Here is a 26,909-nt window from a genome sequence, read left to right as displayed (position 1 = left end):
TTGTGCTTCCCCCTCGCCTCTTCACTGAGTGAAAAATTCCCGAGAGGCGTTTCTTTAAGTAGGAGCCTGTCCCTTTAAATACTCTTCGGTCGGAGACTAGCTAGTTTATGGCTTCCGGGCATGCGCACGGCGAGGTGCGGAGGAAACCCTTCAGCTGGACTTGAGGTAGACCGGGCTGAGCTTCTTGGCGCCACGTGGGCTTGTGCAGGGGGCGATGACAGTATTGGCATTGAGACCCTGACCCTCTGTCCCCAAGAGGAGCGCGATGTGAGCTACTGTCGCGCCTTGAGTTAGGCGGGGATGGGGGTGGAGAAGACGCCCGTGGAGCCAATGGCTGTGTCGGGGGTGCTTTTGAAAGTGCCTTAAGTCTGTGCTGCAGGAGTCAGTCCTGCTGGTTGGTGGCAGAAGTAGGAAGTAGGAGTGAATTAGGTGGAGCATTGGCGGTGGAAGGAACAGGAGGAGCTACTGTCCTTTTTTAACATCCTCCTAAACTCTGCCCTTAGCCACAATCCAAATTCCCAAGCCTTGGGTCAGCCAAACTGCCCTCTCCATGTCCGCCCGGCAGGCTTACCGACACATCTGTTGCATGGAAACTCGACTCTGTGTGGGTTCCTTGGCTGCCCTTCAGCACGGTTCCACTCTTACTAAGATGCTTGGTTGTAATTCCCTCATCATTGTATTCTCAAATTGTTCTCCTATGCCACTAGCTTAGAATGTTTTCATATCTTCTTCCTACAGCTGAGCTCTTGATCACATCTTGTTGCTTTTGATCTCCTCTAACTGTTCAACAGATTCATCCTGCCTAGTACTATCAGTCATCTTACTAAAACATCTTTTAGGATTGTGTTATTTTCCTGCTCAGACACCTCCAGTGGCCATCGATTAACCACTCAATGGATTCTAAGCCCCTGACAGGGCATTAAGTGTTTTACCTAGTTCGGCAGTAATCCGGCCATATTTTCCAGAACTGTGCTAGAAAACACTTTCTCCTACTGCTCTGTATCTGGGCTGTTCAGTTTTTTCTTAACACGTTGCATAGTTTGTTTATGCCTTTGCCTCATTTCTATCTCCTGAAGTGTTTTGAAAATGTGGCCACTTCTTGCATTATGCTTTACTGATTATTCTAGGCAAAAGTGACCCCCTCTTTCTTCCTCTTCACTCTTACTGCTCTTATTTTGTACTAGTCATTTTATTTATTCCACAATCAGTATTGATTGTGCACCTACTATGTGCTTGATTCTGTTCTAATTGTGAGATAATCAATGAATAAGGCAAACAGGAGTCTTTCATGGAGCAAACATTCTAGTTGGGGTAGGTATTTAGTAAATAGTGAAGTAAAATGATTAAATAGAAATATGCAGAAAATTAAATAAGATTTTATGAAAAATAGTGACTTGCTGGTTTCTTCCAATTATTGGTCAAGGAAGATCTCTTTAAGGATATTATTGAAGAGAGACTGTTTTAATCATCAGGAACAATTGGCATAAAGGAACTGAAGAAGGCCAGTGTAGCTGGAGTATAGTGGATAATGGGGAAAGGGTACAGGATAAATTAGGAGAACAGAGTTCAGAATCTTAGAAGTCTTTGGAAGCCAGGGTAGGTAATTTGGATTTTATTATAAATGTGATTAGAGGGTTTAAATAGGGTGGTGATATGATTTAATTTTCCTTTTAAAATCATCATTCTGGCTACTATGTGGAAAATTGACTATGGTGGACTAGTAATAGAAGCAGAGATTAGAGCCCTTCATAGTGTATAAGAATTTCTGGAATGAACATATTAAAATAGAGGTGATGAAAGGGCAGTAGGGATAATCAGAGAGCCAGATGCTTAAAGGTGATGCAAGTTTTGGTGATGAAAAAAATCAAAGCTAAGACTGAGACAAAGTGGAAGGTTTGAGGTTGAGATTAAGGAACTGAGGGACTGTGATGTTAAATGAATCATCCATACGGATGGTTGTGGAGGTCAGGCTGGATAGTATATTTGAAGCTAGGTATTAAAGTCATTAGTGAGTGAAGAAGAATTGTCCTGAGACCAGAGAGAGGGTGGCAGCAAATAGTACAGCCTGATGGCCTGAACTTCAAAGGAAATGGGATTTGAAGAGGTAGAGGAAGAAGTGGTTTGGAAGGAGCAGCGGCAAACACGGAAAATATTTACAACCTCCAGGTCCCCAGGTGGGTATGAAAGGAAAAATAGCTGTCACATAGGAGGACTACAGAAGAAGCAGCCCAAGGGAAATAGCCAGGTTTCAGTTCAGGCAAGAAACTGAGGAGTCTGTGCAGGAAATTAAGGAATGAGGAAAAATAAATATATCCTATTTATTTCCTAGGACAGTAGCATATTAGGATATTTCTGTGAGTTCCACATTACAGAAAGGATGGAGTGGAAGTGGTTTTCTAAATTGGTTCAGATGAATAGATACACCATAGAAATGGGATGAAGGTCCAGATGATGTATTACCTGGAGAGCATGATGAACACAAAGAATCGGGCAGTACCAGTCAGTTCCTTGGGCATTTTATCTTTCCTGAAACTCCATTTGGTAGCCATGGGTTGTGCAAAGAGTGAGTGAAGGTTGCTTCAAGAAGCTCTGTAAATGTGTCTTCTCTCTGATGCCAGAGAGAGATGGTTGTACTTTTCTTATGGGTCAGCTGAAAAAGTTTGTATCTGAGCTTTCATGAAGATTTAAGGTCCAAGGTTAACATAAGCCTTCCTTGAAGCCTAATCACATTGCATGTTGGTTTTATTTAATTAATTTTTTTGGCCGTGTGCCTCGGAATCATGCCCAGCAGATCTTAGTTCCCTGACCAGGGATCAAGCCTGCACGCCCTGCATTGAAAGCTTGGAGTCTTAACCACTGGACTACCACGGAAATCCTGCAAATTTTTTTTAGTACTTCATTATATGTCATTGTGGACTGTTTTTTCCTGTCTTCCCCTCAGCCTTTACCCTACCCCTATCCCTCCATATATTAGTATCTAGTCACAGATTCTCTGAAATTAACTGGAAATTTTAGGTTTCAGGGATGGAATTCAGACAACTCATTGTAAAAAACAGTGTATGTTCCAGTCTCTTCTTTGTTGGTCTACCGATGATATTTTAAAAGTGAGCTTGAAACGAACCCATTTTAATCCTGGAATTTTAATAGATGAAAACGTGGAGTGGTGAAGAATCAAGATGCAAATGACCAGACATGCCATCTTGGTATAGGAGAGTCAAAATACACATGATATATAGAAATAAATTAGTAATGTCATTTAATTTCAGTTTAGTTCAGTTCAGTCGCTTAGTCGTGTTCGACTCTTTGCGACCCCATGAATTGCAGCACGCCAGGCCTCCCTGTCCATCACCATCTCCCGGAGTTCACTCATACTCACATCCATCGAGCCCGTGATGCCATCCAGCCATCTCATCCTCGGTAGACCCCTTCTCCTCCTGCCCCCAATCCCTCCCAGCATCAGAGTCTTTTCCTATGAGTCAACTCTTCGCATGAGATGGCCAAAGTACTGGAGTTTCAGCTTTACCATCATTCCTTCCAAAGAAATCCCAGGGTTGATCTCCTTCAGAATGGACTGGTTGGATCTTCTTGCAGTCCGAGGGACTCTCAAGAGTCTTCTCCAACACCACAGTTCAAAAGCATCAATTCTTCAGCACTCATCCTTCTTCACAGTCCAACTCTCACATCCATACATGACCACAGGAAAAAACCATAGCCTTGACTAGACGGACCTTAGTCGGCAAAGTAATGTCTCTGCTTTTGAATATACTATCTAGGTTGGTCATAACTTTTCTTCCAAGGAGTAAGCATCTTTTAATTTCATGGCTGAAATCACCATCTGCAGTGATTTTGGAGCCCAAAAAAATAAAGTCAGCCACTGTTTCTACTGTTTCCCCATCTATTTCCCATGAAGTGATGGGACCAGATGCCATGATCTTCATTTTCTGAATGTTGAGCTTTAAGCCAACTTTTTCACTCTCCTCTTTCACTTTCATCAAGAGGCTTTTTAGCTCTTCTTCACTTTCTGCCATAAGGGTGGTGTCATCTGCATATCTGATGTGATTGATATTTCTCCCGGCAATCTTGATTCCACTTGTGTTTCTTCCAACCCAGCGTTTCTCATGATGTACTTTGCATATAAGTTAAATAAGCAGGGTGACAATATACAGCCTTGACGTACTCCTTTTTTCCTATTTGGAACCAGTCTATTGTTCCATGTCCAGTTCTAACTGTTGCTTCCTGACCAGCATACAGATTTCTCAAGAGGCAGGTTAGGTGGTCTGGTATTCCCATCTCTTTCAGAATTTTCCAGTTTATTGTGATCCACATAGTCAAAGGCTTTGGCATAGTCAATAAAGCAGAACTAGATGTTTTTCTGGAACACTCTTGCTTTTTCCATGATCCAGCGGATGTTGGCAATTTGATCTCTGATTCTTCTGCCTTTTCTAAAACCAGCTTGAACATCAGGGAGTTCATGGTTCACGTATTGCTGAAACCTGGCTTGGAGAATTTTGAGCATTACTTTACTAGCATGTGAGATGAGTGCAACTGTGCGGTAGTTTGAGCATTCTTTTGCATTGCCTTTCTTTGGGATTGGAATGAAAACTGACCTTTTCCAGTCCTGTGGCCACTGCTGAGTTTTCCAAATTTGCTGGCATATTGAGTGCAGCACTTTCACAGCATCATCTTTTAGGATTTGAAACAGCTCAACTGGAATTCCATCACCTCCACTAGCTTTGTTCATAGTGATGCTTTCCAAGGCCCACTTGACTTCACATTCCAAGATGTCTGGCTCTAGATTAGTGATCACATCATCATGATTATCTGGGTCATGAAGATCTTTTTTGTACAGTTCTTCTGTGTATTCTTGCCACCTCTTCTTAATATCTTCTGCTTCTGTTAGGTCCAGACCATTTCTGTCCTTTATCAAGCCCATCTTTGCATGAAATGTTCCCTTGGTATCTCTAATTTTCTGGAAGAGATCTCTAGTCTTTCCCATTCTGTTGTTTTCCTCTATTTCTTTGCATTGATCGCTGAAGAAGGCTTTCTTATCTCTCCTTGCTATTCTTTGGAACTCTGCATTCAGATGCTTATATCTTTGCTTTTCCCCCTCTCTTCTTTTCACAGCTATTTGTAAGGCCTCCCCAGACAGCCATTTTGCTTTTTTGCATTTCTTTTCCATGGGGATGGTCTTGATCCCTGTCTCCTGTACAGTGTCACGAACCTCATTCCGTAGTTCATCAGGCACTCTATCTATCAGATAGAGTTAGACAAGGCTGTGGTCCTAGTGTGATTAGATTGACTAGTTTTCTGTGAGTATGGTTTCAGTGTGTCTGCCCTCTGATGCCCTCTTGTAACACCTACCATCTTACTTGGGTTTCTCTTACCTTGGGTGTGGGGTTTCTCTTCATGGCTGCTCCAGCAAAGCACAGCCACTGCTCCTTACCTTGGATGAGGGTTATCTCCTCACTGCCAGCATTCCTGACCTTCAACGTGGGATAGCTCCTCTAGGCCCTCCTGTGCCTGCGCAGCCACCACTCCTTGGGTAGCTCCTCCCAGCCGCCGGCCCTGTCATTTAAGGGGACTCAGAATTGGAAGGGAGAGAGAGAAGCAGAATTAAATAAATCCTGCAGACCTATTTCTTTTTTAGATTTTTTTTTCCAGATTTTTTTTTTCTTCCTGGTAATTGATCACCTCTGTTTCTTTTGTAGGCATTGTTCAAGAATGGAAGAGGATACAGATTTCAGAATCAGATTTAGTTCTTTGTGTTTCATAACTGATCATGTTGGTTTTTGTGGCACCATAAAAAGTTCACCAAGTGACTTCATTGTTATTGAGATTGATGAACAGGGAGAGTTAGTTAATAAAGCAAGTGACAAACCTGTTTACAAGGTTACTAAAGTACTACCTGAGCCAAATAATTTGGCTAAAAAAGCAAAACTAGATCTTCAGACTTTATGTTTTGAAGAGGCAAGCAATCAAGAAGTCAGTACTTTGGCTGGTAGCTCCAGTGATGACCACAATGTTGTGCCTTGTTCAGAAAAGGAAGATACTATCAAAGATAGAACTTACAAAGGTGAAGAAGAAAATGTTGACGTATTAGGCTCCTTGTTAGATGAGAAAACTAATGAATTACTGAATCAGTTTGCCTGTGATATAAAAGAGAAGTGGGACTCCAAAACTGAGCTAACTGGACCATCTCCTGAATTCTCATTAGGCAGAGTCCTTGATAAGAACCAGAGGGCTACCTTGCATAGTGCTATTAGGCAGAAATTTCCTTTTTTAATAACCGTAGGAAAAAACAGTGAAATTGTTGTAAGACCAAATCTTGAGTATAAAGAACTTTGTCACTTGGTATCTGAAGAGGAAGCATTTGACTTTTTTAAATATTTGGATGCAAAGAAAGAAAATTCCAAATTTACGTTTAAACCTGATACGAACAAAGAACACAGAAAAGCTGTCCACCATTTTGTCAACAAGAAGTTTGGAAATCTTGTGGAGACCAAATCCTTTCCTGAACTGAATGACAGTGCTGATAATCCAAATGTGGTGATAACTGTAAGATTTCGGGTCAAAGCACACAAGCACCGGAAGAGGTCTCTTCTTGAATGCCAGGGAAGAAAAGATACATACACAGGTAACAAGATATCATTACCATTTTCTTAGGTAAACTTAGATAAAATTGTGTGAAATCTGTGTAATTTCAAATGAATTAAATAGACATGTCCAGAGGGATATTGAAAACAATATATGGGTCCTTTTTTAAATGGAAGATAAGCCTTTCACAATATACTAGTTGTAAAATATTAACCTTATTGATGAAAGTGTGATTAACACATGTTTATAGTTAATGTAGTCACAAATGTATAAAGTTAAAGAATTAATAAATCTCACGGGGGTGAATCTTGATTTCATATTTTGAAAATTATCTTAAATATTTGGAGAGATGTAAAATATGTTTGCTGTACTTAGGGAAGTGAAGAGAATACCTTGTAGTCTGGAACAGCTGGACTTCATAGCCTATGGAAAGAATCCTGCAGATTTACAAGGAATTCCTTCGTTTGACACTGTCCCATCTTTTAAAGAAGAGTTTCTCGAAATTTTGCATTCATATAATCATCAAAAGGGCTTGTTGAGAGAGATTTCTGAGCCCTGTTATCAGTTTCTGATTTTTACTCTATGTAATACACTTTCTTGGTCTGTTTTTCACACTTTGCAGTTCCTAGCCAGGCTGTTCCTATACTTGTAAGATATTTTAGTGATGTCTGTCCAGTTCCATAGATTTGGTATATTTAAAATACTATTTTTTTTTTCACACTATTACTAACTGATACTCAAAGTTTTGGCTCCAGGACTAGGATAGTTCTTGTAAATTATTATGGATCTCAAACAGGTTTTGCTTATGTTGTAATTATGTTTAACTTATTGGCAATTTAAAATGAATTGTTAGAAATATGAATTTATGTTTATTGATGGTGGTGGTCAAAAGGTACACACTCCCAGTTATAAAATAAACAAGTTCTGGAATATTGTGCACAGACAGCATGATTGTTGTTGTTTTGTCACCAAGTCGTTTCCAACTCTTTGCCATCCCTCTGGTTGTGGCCTAAGTCGTGTCCTACTCTTTGGGACCCCATGGGCTATATGGTCTGCCAGACTCCTCTGTCCATGGGATTTCCCAGGCAGGAATACCAGAGTGGGTTGCCATTTCCTTCCTCGGGATCTTCCTGACCCAGGGATCAAACCTATGGATTCTTTACCACTGAGCCATCAGGAAGCCTGTACAGCATAGTGACTATAGTCAATGATATTGTATTATATATTTGAAAGTTGCTAAGAAAAAATTTTTTTAAGTTGTCATCACAAGAAAAAAATTGTAATTATGTGTGGTGATAAATGTTGACTTATTGTGGTGGTCATTTTCCAATATGTTCAAATACCAAATCAATATTGCAAATTTTTAAAACTTTTCATAAATAATATACACCCTGCATATTTTTGAAACTTGCTGTTTCCATGTTTTTAGAGATTCTTTATAGAGAGATACAAAGAACATACAGATCTTTCTTTTTTCTTTTAAACATGATTTCTAAAGAATAGATATTATAAGCTTCTGTTTAGCTATTTCATTTATTCAGAGATAGATAGATTTCACATCCTTCTGCTTCCTGAGTCAGGCTTATGTTAAATGTTCATTTTTCTTAGAGTGCTCTTCAGAGAGACTCTTGTAGCTCCTGATGATGGTTACAGGAGTTGTACAAAACAGAAATTATTCTGCAGAATACTTTGAATTTCCTTTCCATGATCTGAGGGAAGAGGACAGTACTTTGAAGTGTCATATGTTTATGTTGAACTGAGGACTGAGATATTTTCTTACTGTCAATGTTGGTAGGTTATATAGGCCAACAAGTTGGCAGGGGTGGGGGTAGTGCTTGGTGGTACTTGTTACGGGGCTTGTTCCTCCTTCCACTTTTGCGATCTCATTCTCACCTTCTCATCTAATAGACATTTGAAGGCTCTACCATGAGGCAACAAGCTCTGTTTTATTTACCGATTTCCTGGCCTGGAACTCCCAGTCTACCGGGCACACAAACTTAAATAGATAAATTATGGCATGGTGTTCAGTGTCATGATGTAGATAATGACAGCTTGTGAAGACATGTAGGTTTAAGTAATCAATTCCTTGTAACGTTCGTTTTTTCATCTAGTCAACAAATATTTGAATACTTACTGTGTTAGTCTGAGGGTATAATGGTCAATGAAACAAACATGATCCTTACTTTGGGAGCATTCAGCCTCCAGAACCTGGAAGGAATTTGAGGGAAAACTGCTGTGGCCCTTGGATCTTGAAGCATGAAAAAAAGTGTGGCAAATAATAAGTGGAGAGAGCATGTGTTTTAGACAGAGGACCTCAATGCACACAAGTCCACAACAGTGAAAGGCTTTAGTTCATCCAAGGATTGTGACAAGTTCTCTGGGTTACAATTATAGGATATATAAGATAGCCCAAGTGCAGACTGGAGGGGTGGATTAGGGCCAATATGAATGCCTAATCAGGGAATGTGGATTTTTTTTTTTTTTCTGTAAGCCTCCTGTGAACCAACTAGCATTTTAAAAATGAGAGCTGAAATCTGTGAGGTTTGTATTTTACTGATTGTATTTTGATTAAAAAATACTCATCTAAATTAATGATTTGATTCACTATAATGATCTGTCAGTTTGCTAAGAATGTAAATGATGTATTTAGCTGCCTTTTTTTGTAATTGAGGATTTTTTGTTTGTTTCAGCTTTTACCCTACGAAAAGAAAATCTAGAAATGTTTGAAGCAGTTGGTTTTTTAGCTGTCAAACTTGGTGTGATTCCTTCGGATTTTAGTTATGCAGGACTTAAAGACAAGAAAGCCATCACTTATCAAGCGATGGTGGTTAGAAAAGTGACACCAGAGAGGTAATAAGATGTTTAAAGGATAGAACTTTATTTTCTTATTGCATCAAATAAATACTAGATTAAAAACTGAGAATAATACTGGGAGCATATTAACCTCACTATCAATAGTAATTATAGGCTTACTGAGCAGCATATTCTGCATTAATAGTATAATTATCTTCTAAATAGACTTATTATTGTAAAAATAATACATGTTTATTGTAGAAGATTTAGAAAAATATAAAAGAATATAAAAGAATATTAAATGTCACTAAAATTTCTCTTACATAGAAATAACCACAAAAACAGTTTGGTCTGTTTCAGACATTTTTCAGAGACTAAGATATTTGCAGATGCTACAGAGGCCTTTTTTATATATGTGAAAATCATACTATATATGTAATTTGTATTTTACTTAATAAAAGTAAAATAGTATTTTTAATGAAAATTTATGTCATGAAATATTTCAAAGTCATGTTTATTATATGGACTAATTTGTTTAACTTTCCCTTGTTTTGGGATATAGAAATTTGTTCCAATTTTTCACTGTAAATACTACTGTGATTAACTTTATTACACTTAAATCTGTGCCTTATGGATGCTTTCCTTAAGATAAAGTTAAAAAAAGTTGAATCATTGGACTAAAATTCTGCCTAACTTGACGTATTAAAAATATATTAATCTTTAGTCATCAGATATTTAAGTACTATTTTCTGTTAAATATTTTTAAGTTCTTATATGAGGGACAGAAAAATGTTTATGATTTTGTCTTTGTGGTCAAAAAGTGCACTATGCTAAGAAGGAATGACTTTAGATGTTGAAAGGTATTTAGATGTTAAATGTTTTTTAACCACCAAAAACGAAATCTTTTATTAGTTTCTAGGAGAAAAGAGTAGTTTGATTTGGCTTATGGGTATGGAATTTTAATTTAACCAATAGTAAGATTTTAGCAGATGCAGAAAATCTGAAGATATTTTGGAGGGCCTGTAAGTAAAACAGTCTGCCTGATAAAGCAGGTGGTTCCTTTAAGGACTACAGAAAATATAGATGTAAAGAAAAATTTACATCAGTTCTTACAGGATCTTAGAAGTTAGGATAAGACAATTGGGATCTAATATTGGTGAAGAACTGAAAATTTTAGTAAATAAGTGTTCAGAGCAGAACTTTAGGAAAGTCCTCTGGCGCTGGTGGCTTTTTGGTAACGGAGAAAAACTGAGAAGGAAAGGAGCAAAGTCTAAGGACAGAAGAGCGAAGAACAGTTAAGAGGTTCTATCACTTGAACTGAGGAGAAGTCAGAAGCCTACATAGAGTGATAGCATTAGGAATATGTGTTCCAGAGTTTAGAATAACTCTGTTAATATAATCCTATGATAAAGGGTTTTTAGTGCACATCTGTTGAAATAAATTAAAGATGTGTTTTTGAAATAATCCCTCCAGTTTTTCAGTATTCCAGTATAAGTGGTTGTCTGCCATCTGTCATTTAAACTTTACTTTAAATTAATTTTTGACATTTTTAATATTTTAAACATTAATAATTTTTAACACTAAACACAAACTATTTTTTAAATGTAAGAGTTAACTGAATCCAAATGATAAATGATTTATCATTTATAGGTTGAAAAATATTGCAAAAGAAGTTGAAAAGAAAAGAATGAATGTGTTTAACATTCGGCCTGTAGAGGATTCCCTTAGACTTGGTCAGCTCAAAGGAAATCACTTTGATATTGTCATCAGAAATTTAAAAAATCAAATAAATGATTCTGCAAACCTGAGAGAGAGAATTTTGGAGGCAATAGAAAATGTTAAGGTAAGAAAACTGCACTGTAGAGTATTTTGGGAAAATCTTCATTTACATTGAGATATGAAGGGAAATATTTTATTTTGTACATTTTCTTTTTATGTGCAGTATAATTATTTTTAAAAATGATAATTGGGTCCATTTTACTTATTTTTTATTTTTTCTTCTTAGTATATATCTTTGTATTGAAAAAAACACAACGTTAGTGTAATTTAAAAAATTGTATAGACTCCCCCAGTTGGAAGGGTAAAACCTATCTGTTTAAAAGGACAGTTTTTTTTTTTTTAGCGTCTGCCATTTAGAGTAATATTACAGGCAAAGAGATTAATTTGGGGGGAGACTTTGTTCAGCGTTTCTTTTCAGAAATCTTTGGTAAATAGTTTTTATATTACTTTTCAGAATGTTTTTTCTTTTCAATCTAATTTTGAATTTTGTATCAATGTATGCAAATGGGAAATCATATACATTTTGTTATTCTTACAGTAAAAAAATTACTTACTGTAAGTTTTAAAATGATATTTGCTGGGCATCTAAATGTGTACATATAGCCATAGCCTTCAATCTGATCATATAGACTGTGGGTCAGCAAACTTTTCTCTGTGAAGGGCCAGAAAAGAAATGTTTGTGTTTTGTAGACATATGGTCTCTGTTGCAGCTACTCTAGTGCTATTGTGTGGGTGCATCCATGAACCATACATAAATGAATGAACATGGCTGTATTCCAATAAAACTTTATATACAAAAGCAGTGGTTACAGGGCCAGATTTGACTTGTGGGGCAGTTAAATAGCTTGCCAACCCCTGATCTGGACCAGAAATTCTCAACCTAGGGTGTTTTAAAAAAATTTCAATAATCTGTTTTTTCTCCCAGACCGATTGAATAAGAACATTTGGGGATGTAGCTTAGGCATTAGCATTTAAAAAAATCTCCCTAAGTGATTCTACTCCACAACTAACATTGAGAAACACTGCTGCAAGTTTCTGACCACAAAGACCTTTTCATACAATTTTATGCCTCTACAACAGGAAAACAAACAGAAACCAGATTTTAATCACTATTATACCCTAACAGTCAGGAAAATATCTTCACTAAAGATATTTAAAATCCTCATATGGTTATTTTTTCCTTTTCTCTAGACCTACCTAGGACTATATATTTTTTTTCTTTCCCCCCTGTTAAACTATTACAAAGATAATCTCTTAGAAAAGGGAGTGGGGCTTTCTGAACTCTGATGTTATTTATTGCCCATCTTTCATTTGGTACCTATTTATATATATTTTAAAATCTCTGTAGGAATAATCTTAGATTTAGCCAACTTTCCTTTAGTTCTTATGATGAGGGGAAGTGAGCTGAGAAGTCCTGAAAATAAGAAATCTTTGGAGTTTTGTTTTAAAGGGTTATAACTCAGATTGCTATAAACATTTTATTGTAATCAACCCTGAATAACTTGGCAGGGGTACTTAAAACTCTCCTGGTGTTTTTAGGATATTGTCTAATGTTATTTTTCCAAATTTGAAATAGTTAAAAGTATTTAACTGAGAGACTTAATACAGGGGGTACTTATTCTATCTGCAGTTGATCTTTGTGGCATGAGATCAGGAAGGATGCAGTTCCTTGTGTAGCATGCTGACTACAGATTATCTTTTATTTGCATCTGTTATTGAACAGTCCTGGAACTGGTGCTCGATAATCATCACTGAATGAATATATTAATATATTCCCCCCATAGAGTGAGTGTAGAGAGCTCTTCTGTTTTTCAGGAAACCATATGGGCCTGTTGTTTGCTTTGTTAGGACATGTTTAACCACCAACCAGTATCCTCAATGGTTGCAGTAGTAAATATCAATTTTCTGTTTCCTACTGAAGTGATGCTGTGCCATTGTCTTGGCTCAGACTTTCAGAAACTGAGATAATCGAAAAAGCAACCATTATATACAAAAAAGCCAGGACTTGCTGGGTTTGAAAATAAATCTGCTTCGTATTTCAAGCATCTGCAGACAGCCGAATCCTTGAGATCAGGAGGAGCTTCAGGGATCAGAGCAGATGCAGTACTAGGTAACCAGTTTATCCCAGTTTCCCCAGAGCTTTCCTGATTTTAGCACCAAGAATCCCACATGCCAGAAAACTCCTCAGTAATGGGAATGAAAAGCTCACATATTTTTAAAGCTTTTTTACTTATTTTCTGATTTTCAATCATTTATTCTTTTCCTTTGTATTCTTTAACCATATAGTGTTTCTCAGCCCACTTGGTATCCATCTGTGTATTGCCAAATTACAGGATTCTTTTGTTACAATAAAGACAAAGAGAAAGACTTGGTTACATATTTTGACACAATAATTGTATTTATTTATCTTAGTTTGAGACTGTAACAAAGAACCATAGGCAAGGTGATTTTTAAACAAGAGAAAATTACTTATAGTTCTGGAGGATAGAAGCCTGAGATCAGGATACCTGCCTGGTTTTATTGTATTCACATGTGGTGGAAGGAGAGTCGGCTAGCTCCACCCCCTTTTCTTATAAGAGTTCTTATCCTATTCATGAAGCCACTATGCTCATGATCTAATTATCTCTTCAAGGCCTTATCTCCAGATACCATCCCACTGGAGGTTAGGGTTTCAACATGTGATTTTTGGGAGGACACAGACATGAGTCTATAGTAATATATTTTTAATTAACTGATTTTTTTGTGTGTTTATAGAATAAAGGGTTTGTGAATTACTATGGACCACAGAGATTTGGGATGGGAAGGAAAGTTCACACAGACCAAATTGGATTGGCTTTGCTGAAGAGTGAAATGGTATGGATTCTAAAAAGATATGATCTTACCTGTTTTGTCAGATGTACTTATTACATAAGCCAGCTCATTGCTTTCTTAACCCAACATATAGATGCATGTATACCCCCATATATATGTACTGTACATCATGTTTATTGAACAGCCACTATATTCATATCACTTTACAGCAAAACAGATGCTGAATAATAATTGTTTGAATGAATGAATAGTATAAAAGAAGAATGAGTTGGAGGCTAGATTGAATGCCCTGTTTTAAGATCCTTTCCTACTCTAAGATGCATACTTAGAAATAAGTTGTAGTACTGGAAACAGTGATAAAATACAGGAACTAGTAGATATGTTTTTTTTTTTTAAGGAGCATCTTTTAATCTGTTTATGTTTTAAAAGAAAATGTTAAAGTTGGGAATTTTTAAAACTTTTATTTACATTTATTTTTTTAAAAATTATTTTTAAGACCAAAGACAAAGAGTTCTGAAACTTGAGAACACAAATGAAATTAGTGGCTTGCCACTTTCCTATGTTTATTCTCTCCCCCTTTTTTATTGTGTGTGTTGGAAAAGCCTGAGTTTTCTGTCACCACTTAATACAGTGTACTTACTTCTATGATAGAGGCAAAAAATGACAGAAGAAGATGTATGGAAGTTGTGTCGACCACTTTTCCAGTCCATAAGATTTTAAATCTGTGTATTAGGTTCCTTTGCACTGGAGTTAATTCTAAATTGTTTAGCTTATGAATGCTTAAAGATAGAATTGCCATGTCAAATATCATGTTAAGTGCCTATTCTTTAAAGATGTACCTTTTTTTTTAAAGTAAGTAATTTGTCATTTTCATCTAATACGTATTTGCTTGTTTGGTCTTTAAAGGTGAAGGCTGTAAAATTGTTTTTTACACCAGAAGATTTGGATGATCCTGTAAATAGAGCAAAGAAATATTTTCTTCAGACTGGTACTTTAAAAGTTTCTTTACCTCGTATATAGTTAGGTAGATATACAAGTGTTATATCATCAGGATAGCATTCATTTCTACATAAATGTGATAAGAAATAGACTGTAATATATTATATATTTAAGCATTTTTATTATGTGCCCTAGGTACTCCATTTTTATGGGACTTTTGTATAACTCTTACTTCGGGGTTGGGTGAGGGGAAAGATGCTTTATGAGTTTTTCCTGGCCCAAATCCTCAAAAAAGAAGAGTTCCCAGTTCTAAACTGACATTGATATAATTCACTGCAATCAGGAGACTGAAAAATAAATAAAAGTACATTGGTTACATCTGGTACTTTGTGCATTGTTTTTGATCTAATCTCCATTTAGCCCTGATTGCTAATTTTGAAAACTTTAGCTAAGTATATGTAGAATACTTAATGAGAAGCACTAAAAAAAATTTGTTGAGTGTGGTTCTAGAGTGAATCTACATGGGTTTAATACAACTTTAGTACTTCCCAGCATATGGTCTCATGCAAGTGATTTAGCCTCATTGTTTTAGTTTCTTCATCTGCAAATTGAAGCCAATAATGATACCTAAAAGACTGTTAATATTTAAATGAAATAATAGATTTAATGCTTTTAAAATAATGCCTGGCTTATTCTGAATACTGAATAAATGTTATGTGTATTTAAATAGTAACAGCAACCATAAGATTTTAGATTCATTAAATATATGATCAAAATATATGATCAACATATATGTGCATATTAAATTTCACTTGCATACAAATAAAGGACATCAGTTTCTAATACCTCCATTTTTTAAAATTAGGTACATATTACATATATAATGATTAATAGGTGAAAAATATTTTTATGCCACACCCAAATCTATAAACCAAATGAGCATTTCACATTGTTATGAGTAATCTAAGTAACACTAAACAAAGTTCAAAATTACATCTATTGTAGGGTCCTGAGAAAATAATTTCCTTATGGCAGTGACTGTTAAATTTTAGTGTGTGCAAGAAACCTGGTGCATTTGTTAAAATGCTTACTCCAAGGCCCTACCTGAATAAGCAGGTTTGCCACGGAGTCCAGTAATCTAATTTTAAAAAGCATGCTGAATAGTAGAATATTGAATAGTATACTTGAAGGATCCAGATGTCAACCCTTTCTTATTCAAAAAATTCTGTAAAATGTCCATAATAGCTCTTTAAAATCTCAGCTCAGGGACTTGTATAATGCTTTAAAAAAAAGTGTTCTAAATAACTGCAAATTAGTTAATCTCCATCCTGAAATTGGAGTTACTAATGTCCTCTTTTTAAAGCAGGGAAAGTGAATGAACCACATGATTAACGATTTTTAACAAACAAAAAACCTCTTCAAATGTAGCTCTGGTTTATAGTTGGTGCTGAGCCTCATCTTCATATTCAGGTTCCCAGGATAGCTCAGTGTATTTAGAGAGCATGGTAAAGCTCTTAATAACTGGCCTTTGAATAAAAGGAACTGACTGTTCTCTTTGTTTCAGAGGATGCTAAAGGCACACTTTCCCTGATGCCCGAATTCAAAGTTCGGGAGAGAGCACTGTTAGACTCACTGCATCGCTTTGGCATGACAGAGGAGGGCTGCATCCAGGCGTGGTTCTCCTTCCCCCATTCTATGCGCATATTCTACGTTCATGCATACAGCAGCAAAATCTGGAATGAGGCAGTATCTTACAGACTTGCAACTTATGGCTCAAGAGTTGTGGAGGGTGACTTGGTCTGTTTGGATGAAGATGCTGACAATGAGCAATTACCAAGTAGTAAAGTAAGTATCATTTCATCAAGAGTAGTTATGTATCAGGAGCATTTATTTTCAGAAACTCTTATTTTAGAAAAAAATTAAAACTAAACATGCTTTTTTTTTTTAAAACTTATATTTGCTCATCTGCTTCTGCTCTGCTGTCAGCTGACACTTAACATGCCATTAGATAGAAGTATACAAATGGTCAGTGGTATGAAGTGAGAGTTACGAAGATAGTAAGCCTTCCTTGAAAGAACACATTCTTTAGAAAATTCCACAGCAGTTCATGAACCGGGCTTCCCCAGTGGCTCGTTGGTGAAATCATCCGCCTGCCAATGCCGGAGACGCAGTTCCATCCCCAGGTCGGGAAGACCCCCTGGAGGGAGAAATGCAGCTCCTCTAGTCTTCTTGCCTGGAGAATCCCATGGACAGAGGAGCCTGGTGGGCTACAGTCTGTGGGACTGCAAAGAGTCAGATAAGACTGAGCAACGGAGCACACACCCAATGCATGAAACAGGCTCCTTAAAAATCCAAAACAATACAGATGGAGAGGTCATTCCTGCCACCACTCTATTGTGATTTCCTCTGCCACTATCAGAAAATCAGTCTCTTTTGGCATATTTCCTTCTAGACCATTTTCTATACTTTCCCATAAATATCCACAGAAAGTGGATTTTTATTGTTAGTTAACAATGAGAAAAAAAAATACAGAAATTTGAGACTCGAAACTCAAACCATGAAAAGGAAAAAGAATAAAATTTCTATAATAATGCTATAGGATATGAAATGTCATTTCTTTTATATAAGTGTGGTTTTACAACTTGTTTTTTTCTCTCTTAACAAGATCTTAGAGACATTTATATGAATGAAATATAATTTGTCTTATAAAATTGATCCTTCCATTTCCTCCATGGTATTTTGGATATTTTGGATATTGGTATTTCCAACTAGTATTTTTATGGTATTTTAATCTCTGTGAATATGACCTAAATAATGAAATTGAATTCCATAAATCACGTAAATTCATTTCATAGCTTTGTAATGCAAAAAGAGACTATTCATCATTATCTTAATTCAATCTCAAAACTATATTTTAAAAATTAATGAAGGGATTTGAGTAGTGCTTTTGTATATAACATCATAAAATCATTAAACTTTAGGGGATAAAATTATTTTAGAGACTTCTTTTCTAATTCCCATTTCATAGAAATGAAAATTGAGACCCAGGCTGGAGAGGAGACAGGTTAAGTGACGTAGGTAGCAGAATTCAGAAGACCTAGTTGTCTGATTCCTAGCCCAGCTTGGTCTCGACTAGAGAAATCATGGGGTATAGAAAAGTGTCAGCATGCGGAGATAGGGCATGGTCCTATTTTTCAAAAGTGGAGAAAAAACAGACTCTGACCTTACCATAATGGATGATTTATCTAAATTAATGGCAGAGTTTTAGATGTATAAGTTAGGATTTTGTTTGTTTGTTTGTTTCAAGTGATAGAAGCCCACCTCAGACTAGCTTAAGGAAAGCAGACAAGAATTTCTTGGCCCTCATAACTGGAAGTCCATGATTGATTCAGGTACAGCTGTTATGAAGGGGCTTAGACAGTGTCCTAAATCATCCATCTCATTTTCTTCATCTTTCAGCTCTGCTTTCCTCTGTTAGATCCATTCTCAGTTTCTTCTCCAGCAAAGAAGTCTTTTATTTCCTAACAGTTTCAGTCAAAGCCATGGAATTGAGTCTCAGAATGGCTTGGTTTGTGTTCCATGTCCCCAGACCACTTACTGTGGACTGCAGTATGTGATTGGCAAAGCCTGTGTTCCAAGGACTCCTTCCTGGAACCATCCCACCCAAACCACATTCAAGAACTGGGAGGGAAGCTCCCAGGAAATTGCAGATACACTATCAGAAAAGGAGTCAAGGCTGAGTGATGAGTGAGCCACAACAAAGAGGTCTGCTTTACTATTCTATTAAATGAATGACTTGTGAATATTTAGATAAGAAAGCGAGGGACTTCCCTGGTGATCCAGTGTCTAAGACTCTGTGCTCACAAGGCAGGGGGCCTGGGTTCCATCCCTGGTCAGGGAATTAGGTTCCACATACTGCAACTAAGAGTTCTCATGCTTCAACTAATGTTCACATGCCACAGTAAAGATCCTGCTAGCTGCAACAAGTCGAAGATCTTGCCATGCCACAAGTCAGACCCGGCATAGTCAAACAATAAAATATAAGAAACATTAAGGGGAAAAAAAAAAAAAGTGATCACTAGGAGCTTCATTAAGAATGGTCATTTAACTGAGACACAGATTCTGAAACTGTGTAAAAAGAAATCTAGCAGCATCTTAGGTTTTATTTTACCTCATATAAATGGAAGAAGGGCTATGTCAGTTGATTCCATTTTGATAAATAATGGAAAACATTAAGTTTTTTAATACCTTTCAGAAAACATGTCCTTTTAAATATTTCTTGGCAATACATTATTTAGTAAGTCAGCCATTTCTAATTCAAATTTTCAGAAGTTCACTTTGACAAGATATAGCAATAATCTCTGAAATGCATGTGTCTCATAAGACTTTGTTCCAGGTAACATCTGCAAGGATATTTTTGTGATCAAGATTTTGTCTGCTTTTCTTTCAGGAGATATAGGAGAAAAGAAAAAATTTTCTCTTTCACATTTTGCAGAGTTTCCTTTCATTAGCAGCGAAAAGTATCTGTATTTTTTAAATTGATTATTTATACTTTATTAGTTAGCACTGAGAAAAGAAAAGGCAAGAATTGGAGGCTCAGGACATAAAATATGGAAAATATGGAAAAGGAAAAAACAATATTTGTAGAATATTTCATGTTGCACATCTACATTAAAAATTGTAGGAAACTATAGGAATCTAATCTGAGTCCCTTTTCGATAGAATTACTAGGCCTACTGCTGCTGCTGCTTAGCTGCTTCAGTGTGTCCGACTCTGTGCGACCCCATAGATGGCAGCCCACCAGGCTCCGCCATCCCTGGGATTCTCCAGGCAAGATCACTGGAGTGAGTTGCCATTTCCTTCTCCAATGCAGGAAAGTGAACAGTGAAAGTGAAGTTACTCAGTCGTGTCCAACTCTTAGCAACCCTGTGGACTGCAGCCTACCAGGCTCCTCCGTCCATGGGATTTTCCAGGCGAGAGTACTAGGCCTACAGATGTAGCTTAATTTCAGGTGACTTGGCAGATTTTCATAATTTTTCTGTGAGTAAGATGGAGAAATGTGAATTAGACAATGAGAAATTCATGTGAATTCATCTTTGTGGAGATGCCATACGACAAAGAATGGTGAGTTCATCAGTTGATATCAGCTTGGAGGGACTTCTCTAAAGAGAGCTACAGTGTTCTGTACTTGAAAATGTTTGTTCAGTATTTTCACAGATTGCTTAAATTGTAGTATTTTAGGAATGCTTATGAATTTGTGAAAGGCAAAGAGCTGGAATTGATGATGCAAGAGAGATCATAGACCCATGTATTTTGGTCAGATCACATCTAGAATATTATGTCCATTTCTGAATGCAGCAGTTAAAATGGGTTATTAACATGTAAACAAACAAATAAACCCAAAATGAAAAACCAAAAAGGAGGGATATTATTGATCTGAGTAGGGAGAATTGGGAAAGCAAGCAAGTTTAGAGACGATCTAGGCATTATATGGTGAATGCTTTAGGAAAATGAGACTGTGTTAATCCTCATGGAGTGATGGTAGCTACCTTTATACTTTTGAGCTTTCATGTCTCAGAGAAATCAGAATTATTTATTCTGTGTCCTAGAGCAACATTTCTCAAACTTATCACTCACTTTTTTTTTTTCCCACGTACGTGTGACAGTTATTCCTGGTCTATGAAACACATTTTGAGAAGGACTATTTCTCATAGAGTACTATGATACCTGTTGGGGACAGGGGATGGAGAGGGATTTCATGGAAACAGATTTTTGATTCAGTGGAATAAAAAAATGGTTTGCTATTTAGAAAAAGATGATTGATAACTGAGGTGAAGGTGTTGCTTCAGAGTGATAAGCTGCCCCCTTCTCTGGTTCCTCTGCAGTCATCGGGTTAAAGCAAGAAGAATCATCCTAATTTTTAAGTAGTCTGCTCCTATAGAAACAAGCTGTGGAAAGATCTTATTTGAGTATGAGTCTATTCAGTTAAGAAGTTGTATTATACATAACAGAGTTAGGAAAAGTTGAGGGAATTTGGAACATTTGTGAATCATCTGTATTGTCATCATGTTTTTTAAAAATAGGTTCATCTAGTAACTGAAGAAGAGGAATCAGCTAACACATATGCAATACATCAGGTAAACGTGCTTAAAAATTAGTATCATTTAGACTTAAATATAGCCATTGTGCTGAAAAGACAGTGTACTAACCATTTCTCCTCCCCGCCTCCTTTTTTTCCACCACTTTTTATTCAGATATACTTTATATACAATAAAATTCACTTCTTAGTTTATAGTTCTATGAGTTTTGATAAATGTAGACAATCATATGACTACCACGAGAATCAAGATAAAGAACAGTTTCCCGTCTCCCTCAAACTTCCTCTACCCCTTTGCAGTCACCTGTCACCCCTGCCCCTGCCCCAACTCAGCTACTTCCTGCCCTACAGTTTTGCCTTTGAAAGAATGCCATAGAAATGGATTCATATAGTGTATGTGATTTTTTGTGTCTGGCTTCTTCCAATGAGCATAATGAATTTGAAATTTTCATGTTGTGTGTATTTGAGTTTTTACCTAGTGCCTTTCTTTTGCTGCCTACATTTTGGTTCCAGTTAAAGGAAAAATATCTAGAAGTCATCAGCAAAGGAGGAAACCTCCACAAAATGTAGTTTACTCATGAGCAGCTGAGAAAATAGAAATTAATTTGGCAGCTTCTTCTGTGCTTTCATGTTTTTATTAATAAGTAAGCAACGAAAATGGAAAATTGTCAAATTTTCTGTGATTGAGCAGTAGGGATTATTCTGTTTGTTCCAGAAAGAATATGCTTTTAGCATTGTATGACTGAATAAAGATTAAGTTTGTTGGGTAATTAGATGTACCTCAACTTCTTGTTCCATTTCTTCTACCTTAACAGCAATTTGTCAAATAATATCTGACTTGAATTGGTTACCTTGTTAACTAAGAGTCCTTCTTGATTTCAGTTAGCTCTTCTTTTTGCCTGGCAGCATTAAAAAGAATCAAAATAGTGTAGTATTCAGTGGCATGTTTTAGAGTGATTGCAGTGTTTGTATTCTGAGTGTGTTTTTACATATTCAACTCCCAGTCATAAAAGTAAATTTAAAATATGATTGCATATGGACTTCCCTGGCAGTCCAATGATTAAGACTCCATACGTCCACTGCAGGGGGTGCAGATTCAATCCTTTGTTAAGGAAGTAAGATCCCATGTGCTATGCAGGGTGGCCAAAAAAAGAGAGAAATGATCACATATTTTTCTGAAGGCTGTTTCATGTACCTTTTTTTTCCCCTTTCCCTTGCATAGGTGGTTCTTCCAGTGCTTGGATATAATATTCAGTACCCTAAAAACAAAGTAGGGCAGTGGTACCAGGAAGTACTCAGCAGAGATGGACTACAGACATGTAAATTTAAAATACCTACCCTGAAACTGAATGTTCCAGGATGCTATAGAAAGATTTTGAAACATCCCTGTAATCTCTCATACCAACTGATGGAAGACCATGGTATTGATGTCAAGAAGGAAGGTTCCCACATCGATGAAGCAACGTTATCCCTTTTGATCTCTTTTGATCTTGACGCTTCGTGTTATGCTACAGTTTGTCTGAGGGAAATAATGAAGCATGATTTTTAAAACTGATACCCTTGATATAATCAGTATGTGCCACTTTTTAAAGGAAAGTGAAAAGGGAGCTAAAATTTGAGTGTCTACCATGTGCTAGCAGCTTTATAATTGTTATCTTAATTACACACCATTGCAATGAAGTAGGAATTTGATACTCACGTTGAAGAGGACATACAGTTAGTAAGTGGCAAAATCTGAACTTAAGACTCCAAAGCCTTTGTTTTTTTCTATTAACTAATATCTCAATGACCTTTATTCTGTGCTATGAAAGTTAAAATCTTTCTGGACTATTAGGAGCATACTGCAAGATAACATTAAAGAAGGTAACATTAAAGAAAAACTTGGAGTAGTGTTTATATCCTCAGGCTCCTTGCTTAAAATGTAGATTAAACTAGGTTGTAATGAAAACATATGGTTGGAGGGAAAGATGAAGCATTTTGTTAATTAGTGCCATTCTTTTCTATTTTTGAAATTATTGATCAGAATAGTACTTAAGGAAAATATTATCCCTCTATTTATTAACATGATATGCAAGGTGATCCAACCAGTCCATCCTAAAGGAAATCAGTCCTGGGTGTTCATTGGAAGGACTGATGTTGAAGCTGAAACTCCAGTACTTTGGCCACCTCATGCGAAGAGCTGACTCATTGGAAAAGACCCTAATGCTGGGAAAGATTGAGGACAGGAGGAGAAGGGGACGACAGAGGATGAGATGGTTGGATGGCATCACCGACTCAATGGACATGGGTTTGGGTGAACTCTGGGAGTTGGTGATAGACAGGGAGGCCTAGCGTGCTGCAGTTGATGGGGTCGCAAAGAGTCGGACACGACTGAGCGGCTGAACTGAACTGATCCCAGGGTAATATTAGTATGATATCCCCTTTATGAAATAAATAATCTTTGATGAACATTGAAATAAATTTTTATACAGTTTCTTTATTTTGACATATACTGACCCTCCACTTTTTTGTAATTTTTGTTCTATCATCTAGAACATAAATTTTTAGAGTCAGATCTGCACTCAGACTCCAGCTCTGACACTTACTAGTGACTATTATTGATTCTTTTTGAGGTTCATTTAAGGAATCAAGGTGGCACCAACCTCATAAACAACAAATAATAGAATTATCTCCACCTTTTTAATGTTTCTAGAGGAAGAAAACATTTTACCCATTCCGACATTTAAATACGTCTTAAATATATTTATTTATTTTAATTGGAGGATAATTACTTTACAATATTGTGATAGTTTTTGGCATACATTGACATAAATCAGCCATGGGTGTACATGTGTCCCCCGACCCTGAACCCCCTCCCTGCTCCCTCCTCACTTCATCCCTCTGGGTTGTGCCACAGCACTGGCTTTGAGTGCCCTGCTTCATGCAATGAACTTGCACTGGTCATCTGTTTTACATATGGTAATATACGTGTTTCAGTGCTGTTCCCGCAGATCACCCCACCCTCGCCTTCTCCCATAGAGTCCAAAAGTCTGTTCTTTACATCTGTGTCTCTTTCCCTGTCTCGCATGTAGGGTCATCATTACCATCTTTCTAAATTCCATATATATACGTTAATATACTGTATTTGTATTTCTCTTTCTGACTTACCTCACTCTGTATAATAGGCTCTAGTTTCATCCACCTCATTAGAATCGACTCAAATGCATTCGTTTTTTTATAGCTGAGTAATACTCCATGTGTGTGTGTACCACAACTTCCTTATCCATTCATCTGCTGATAGACATCTAGGTTGATTCCATGTCCTAGCTATTGTAAATAGTGCTGCAATGAACGTTGGGGTATTTGTGTCTTTTTCAATTCTAAGTATTTGTTGGGTTAACTATTCCATGTCACAAATCTCTTTAACCACTTTATATCAGTTGAATTTGGGAGCAAATGGAATATACTGATTAGAAAAAATCTGAGCATTCTTTTATTGCTGGTAGCATTACATAATGATTTAAATTTAAAATACTGTAGAGAGTATTATGTTAGTAATGTGGTACTTTTATATATTTAAGTCAGTCAAACCATTTTGGATATATTAACATAAGGAAATAAAATTCAGAAGAAGAAAAAAAACTATATGTCATGTGAGATTTGCTTAGTGTAACATTTTTATATGTAGAAAAAATCAGTTTGAAAGGCCAGCATTAGCTAACCTAAAGTGAAATGAGATGGAACAATTTGATGGCAAAACATGTAGGTATTAACAATGAAAGTTTTATGTATGTGAGAAAATATTGCCCCTCAAAAGTATATGTAAAACACAAATGGAGTGTATACACTAAATGCAGCTTTTACACAGGAGGCGCACTTCCGAATAGTAATTAAAAGCGTGGATACTGGAGACAAACTCCTCTAGTTTAAAGCTTGGCTCTGCCATTTACCGCAGTGTGGCCTTAGAAGTTTGTGTGTTTCAGTTTCAACTTCTGTAAAAACAGGGATGGTAATAAACATACCTCTTAGGATTATTGTGATGATTTTCTGAGTTAATATATATAAAGCAGCTTAGAAAAGTACCTAGCACTTAGTTACTGTTAAATAAATATCCGCAAATCCAAGTTTGGAAGGGAACAGAAAGAAATGAAAAGGTCATTCTGTTAATGTCATAGAATGTTTGGAATTTTTTTAATACCAGAAGATTCCTGTTTTGTCTTTATATATTTTAATAATTAATAAATTCAGGACACCAAAATTGCAGATTGTTGTACTGTGGATTTTCAGAATTACCTTTATTATCTAATGGTCATTGAAAATGAAATGATGCTGTATTAAGTAGTAAAAAAAAATTAAAAGTAATGTTTTAACTTTTATATGATAAATTATATCCTGTAAATATAATCTGAAAGTGAATTACTCAATAATTAAATCCCAGTTTTCTTTTAAACATTGGGTAGCAATTAGAAAATATGAAAGTATTGTGTGCCATTATTGACAGTATTTTCTTTGCCTCTAGGTGGCACTATAATTTTAGCTATCTTTAGTTAGCACTTTGGCCCTGTGTAAAGAAAGGATCACTAAACTTACCATAAAATGTATTCAGATACTGTTCATGTGGAAAATTATTTAATATACTAATATTATTTGCCATGTTAATTTCTATTTTTTTTTCCCCAGTAAGGACTTGAATAGACTTTGGACCAAACGAGTAGTCATCTAGGGTTTTGCAGTTTTTCTGGAGCATTTTAGGCTCTCAGAAGAATCTTTGGATTAGCTTTAATTTTCAAGGTAATATTTGAAACTGAGCAATAGTGACTCAGGCTTACTAAGGTAAAACAAATTTAGGTCTTTTATTAAGATAAAAACACTTGGATTTTTTGTAAGTTATCATAAACAAACTCATATGCAACTTTGATCCAGGTAACATCTGCTGAGTGTTGTGACAGGCACTTCCACTCCTCTTGTTGTAATCCATGTTTCCACCCTGTAGGTGGGTAGTGTTTTCCCTGTTTTTGCAAATGGGAAAATATTTGAGTGGTTTACTGACCTGTTCAAGTTCAAGCAAGATGGTATTTGATTGAACTTTATTATGCTTCTAGATCAGTACTGCTTTCATCCACTTAATATTTGCCTTCTGAAAAGTTTTTGGTTAATAATAATTTCTATTTCTACCAACTTAATATTTCTTGATATTGATTAATAGACGTATTGGCCAATTATTATGGCCAATAATATTGGTTTTCCACTTTTTTGATGTTTCTTTGAAAAATAAGTTTAATTTTGAAAAGAGGAAATCAATGTAAAGGTAATAAGCAACTACTAGTATAGAGATAGCAGTAATTAAAACAGCAATACATGAACAATTGAAGTTTGGGGAATAATGAGAGTACCTGAATTCAGAGAGGGCCTGTCACTGTGTTAGTGTGTACCTGGTGGCTCAGAGGCCAAAGCGTCTGCCTGCAATGCGGGAGACCCGGGTTCAATCCCTGGGTGGAGAAGATCCCCTGGAGAAGGAAATGGTAACCCACTCCAGTGTTCTTGCCTGGAGAATCCCATGGACAGAGAAGCCTGGGAGGCTACAGTCCACGGGGTCGCAAAGAGTCGGACATGACTGAGCGACTTCACTTTCACTTTAGTAACCCACTGAATTTCTCTGTTGTGATGTCAGGTGTGAAGTTATGTTAGTAATAATTTCCCAGTCCAGGACAGTACAGCATCAAACAAAACAATGAAAAATACACAAATTCAATATATTATAAGCACAAGTACTAATGATCACATGTCATATCTTAAAATTGTACTGATAGGGATTTTCTTTCAGAAAATCTTATGTAAGTGGTAGTGCGTAGCACCTAGCAAATTCTTAATAAATGTAACTAGCGTTCTTTTAGTTAATATTACATTACTGGGCTCT

The 26,909-nt window shown here is 36.4% G+C and overlaps 1 protein-coding gene across 3 annotated transcripts; it reads left to right on the top strand.

Moving 5' to 3' along the window:
* Window positions 1–80: 80 nt before the first annotated feature.
* PUS7L (pseudouridine synthase 7 like) lies at window positions 81–23,499 on the top strand. Of its 3 annotated transcripts, none has more exons than XM_040233799.1 (9): window positions 81–165; window positions 5,709–6,634; window positions 9,285–9,444; window positions 11,038–11,230; window positions 13,921–14,019; window positions 14,884–14,965; window positions 16,481–16,761; window positions 21,000–21,053; window positions 22,236–23,492. In XM_040233799.1, the coding sequence occupies exons 2-9, from the start codon at window positions 5,722–5,724 to the stop codon at window positions 22,560–22,562; spliced, it is 2,109 nt and encodes a 702-aa protein (XP_040089733.1). In that variant the 5' UTR covers window positions 81–165; window positions 5,709–5,721; the 3' UTR covers window positions 22,563–23,492. The 3 variants fall into 3 exon arrangements, with proteins under 3 accessions (XP_040089733.1, XP_040089732.1, XP_040089734.1); XM_040233798.1 differs by having other exon boundaries at window positions 163–2,174; window positions 22,236–23,499; XM_040233800.1 differs by lacking the exon at window positions 81–165 and adding an exon at window positions 2,905–3,104.
* Window positions 23,500–26,909: the final 3,410 nt, after the last annotated feature.

This window comes from Oryx dammah, unplaced genomic scaffold, assembly GCF_014754425.2.
Source record: "Oryx dammah isolate SB20612 unplaced genomic scaffold, SCBI_Odam_1.1 HiC_scaffold_29, whole genome shotgun sequence".
Lineage (NCBI taxonomy): Eukaryota > Metazoa > Chordata > Mammalia > Artiodactyla > Bovidae > Oryx > Oryx dammah.
This window is presented reverse-complemented; position numbering and strand designations above follow the sequence as displayed.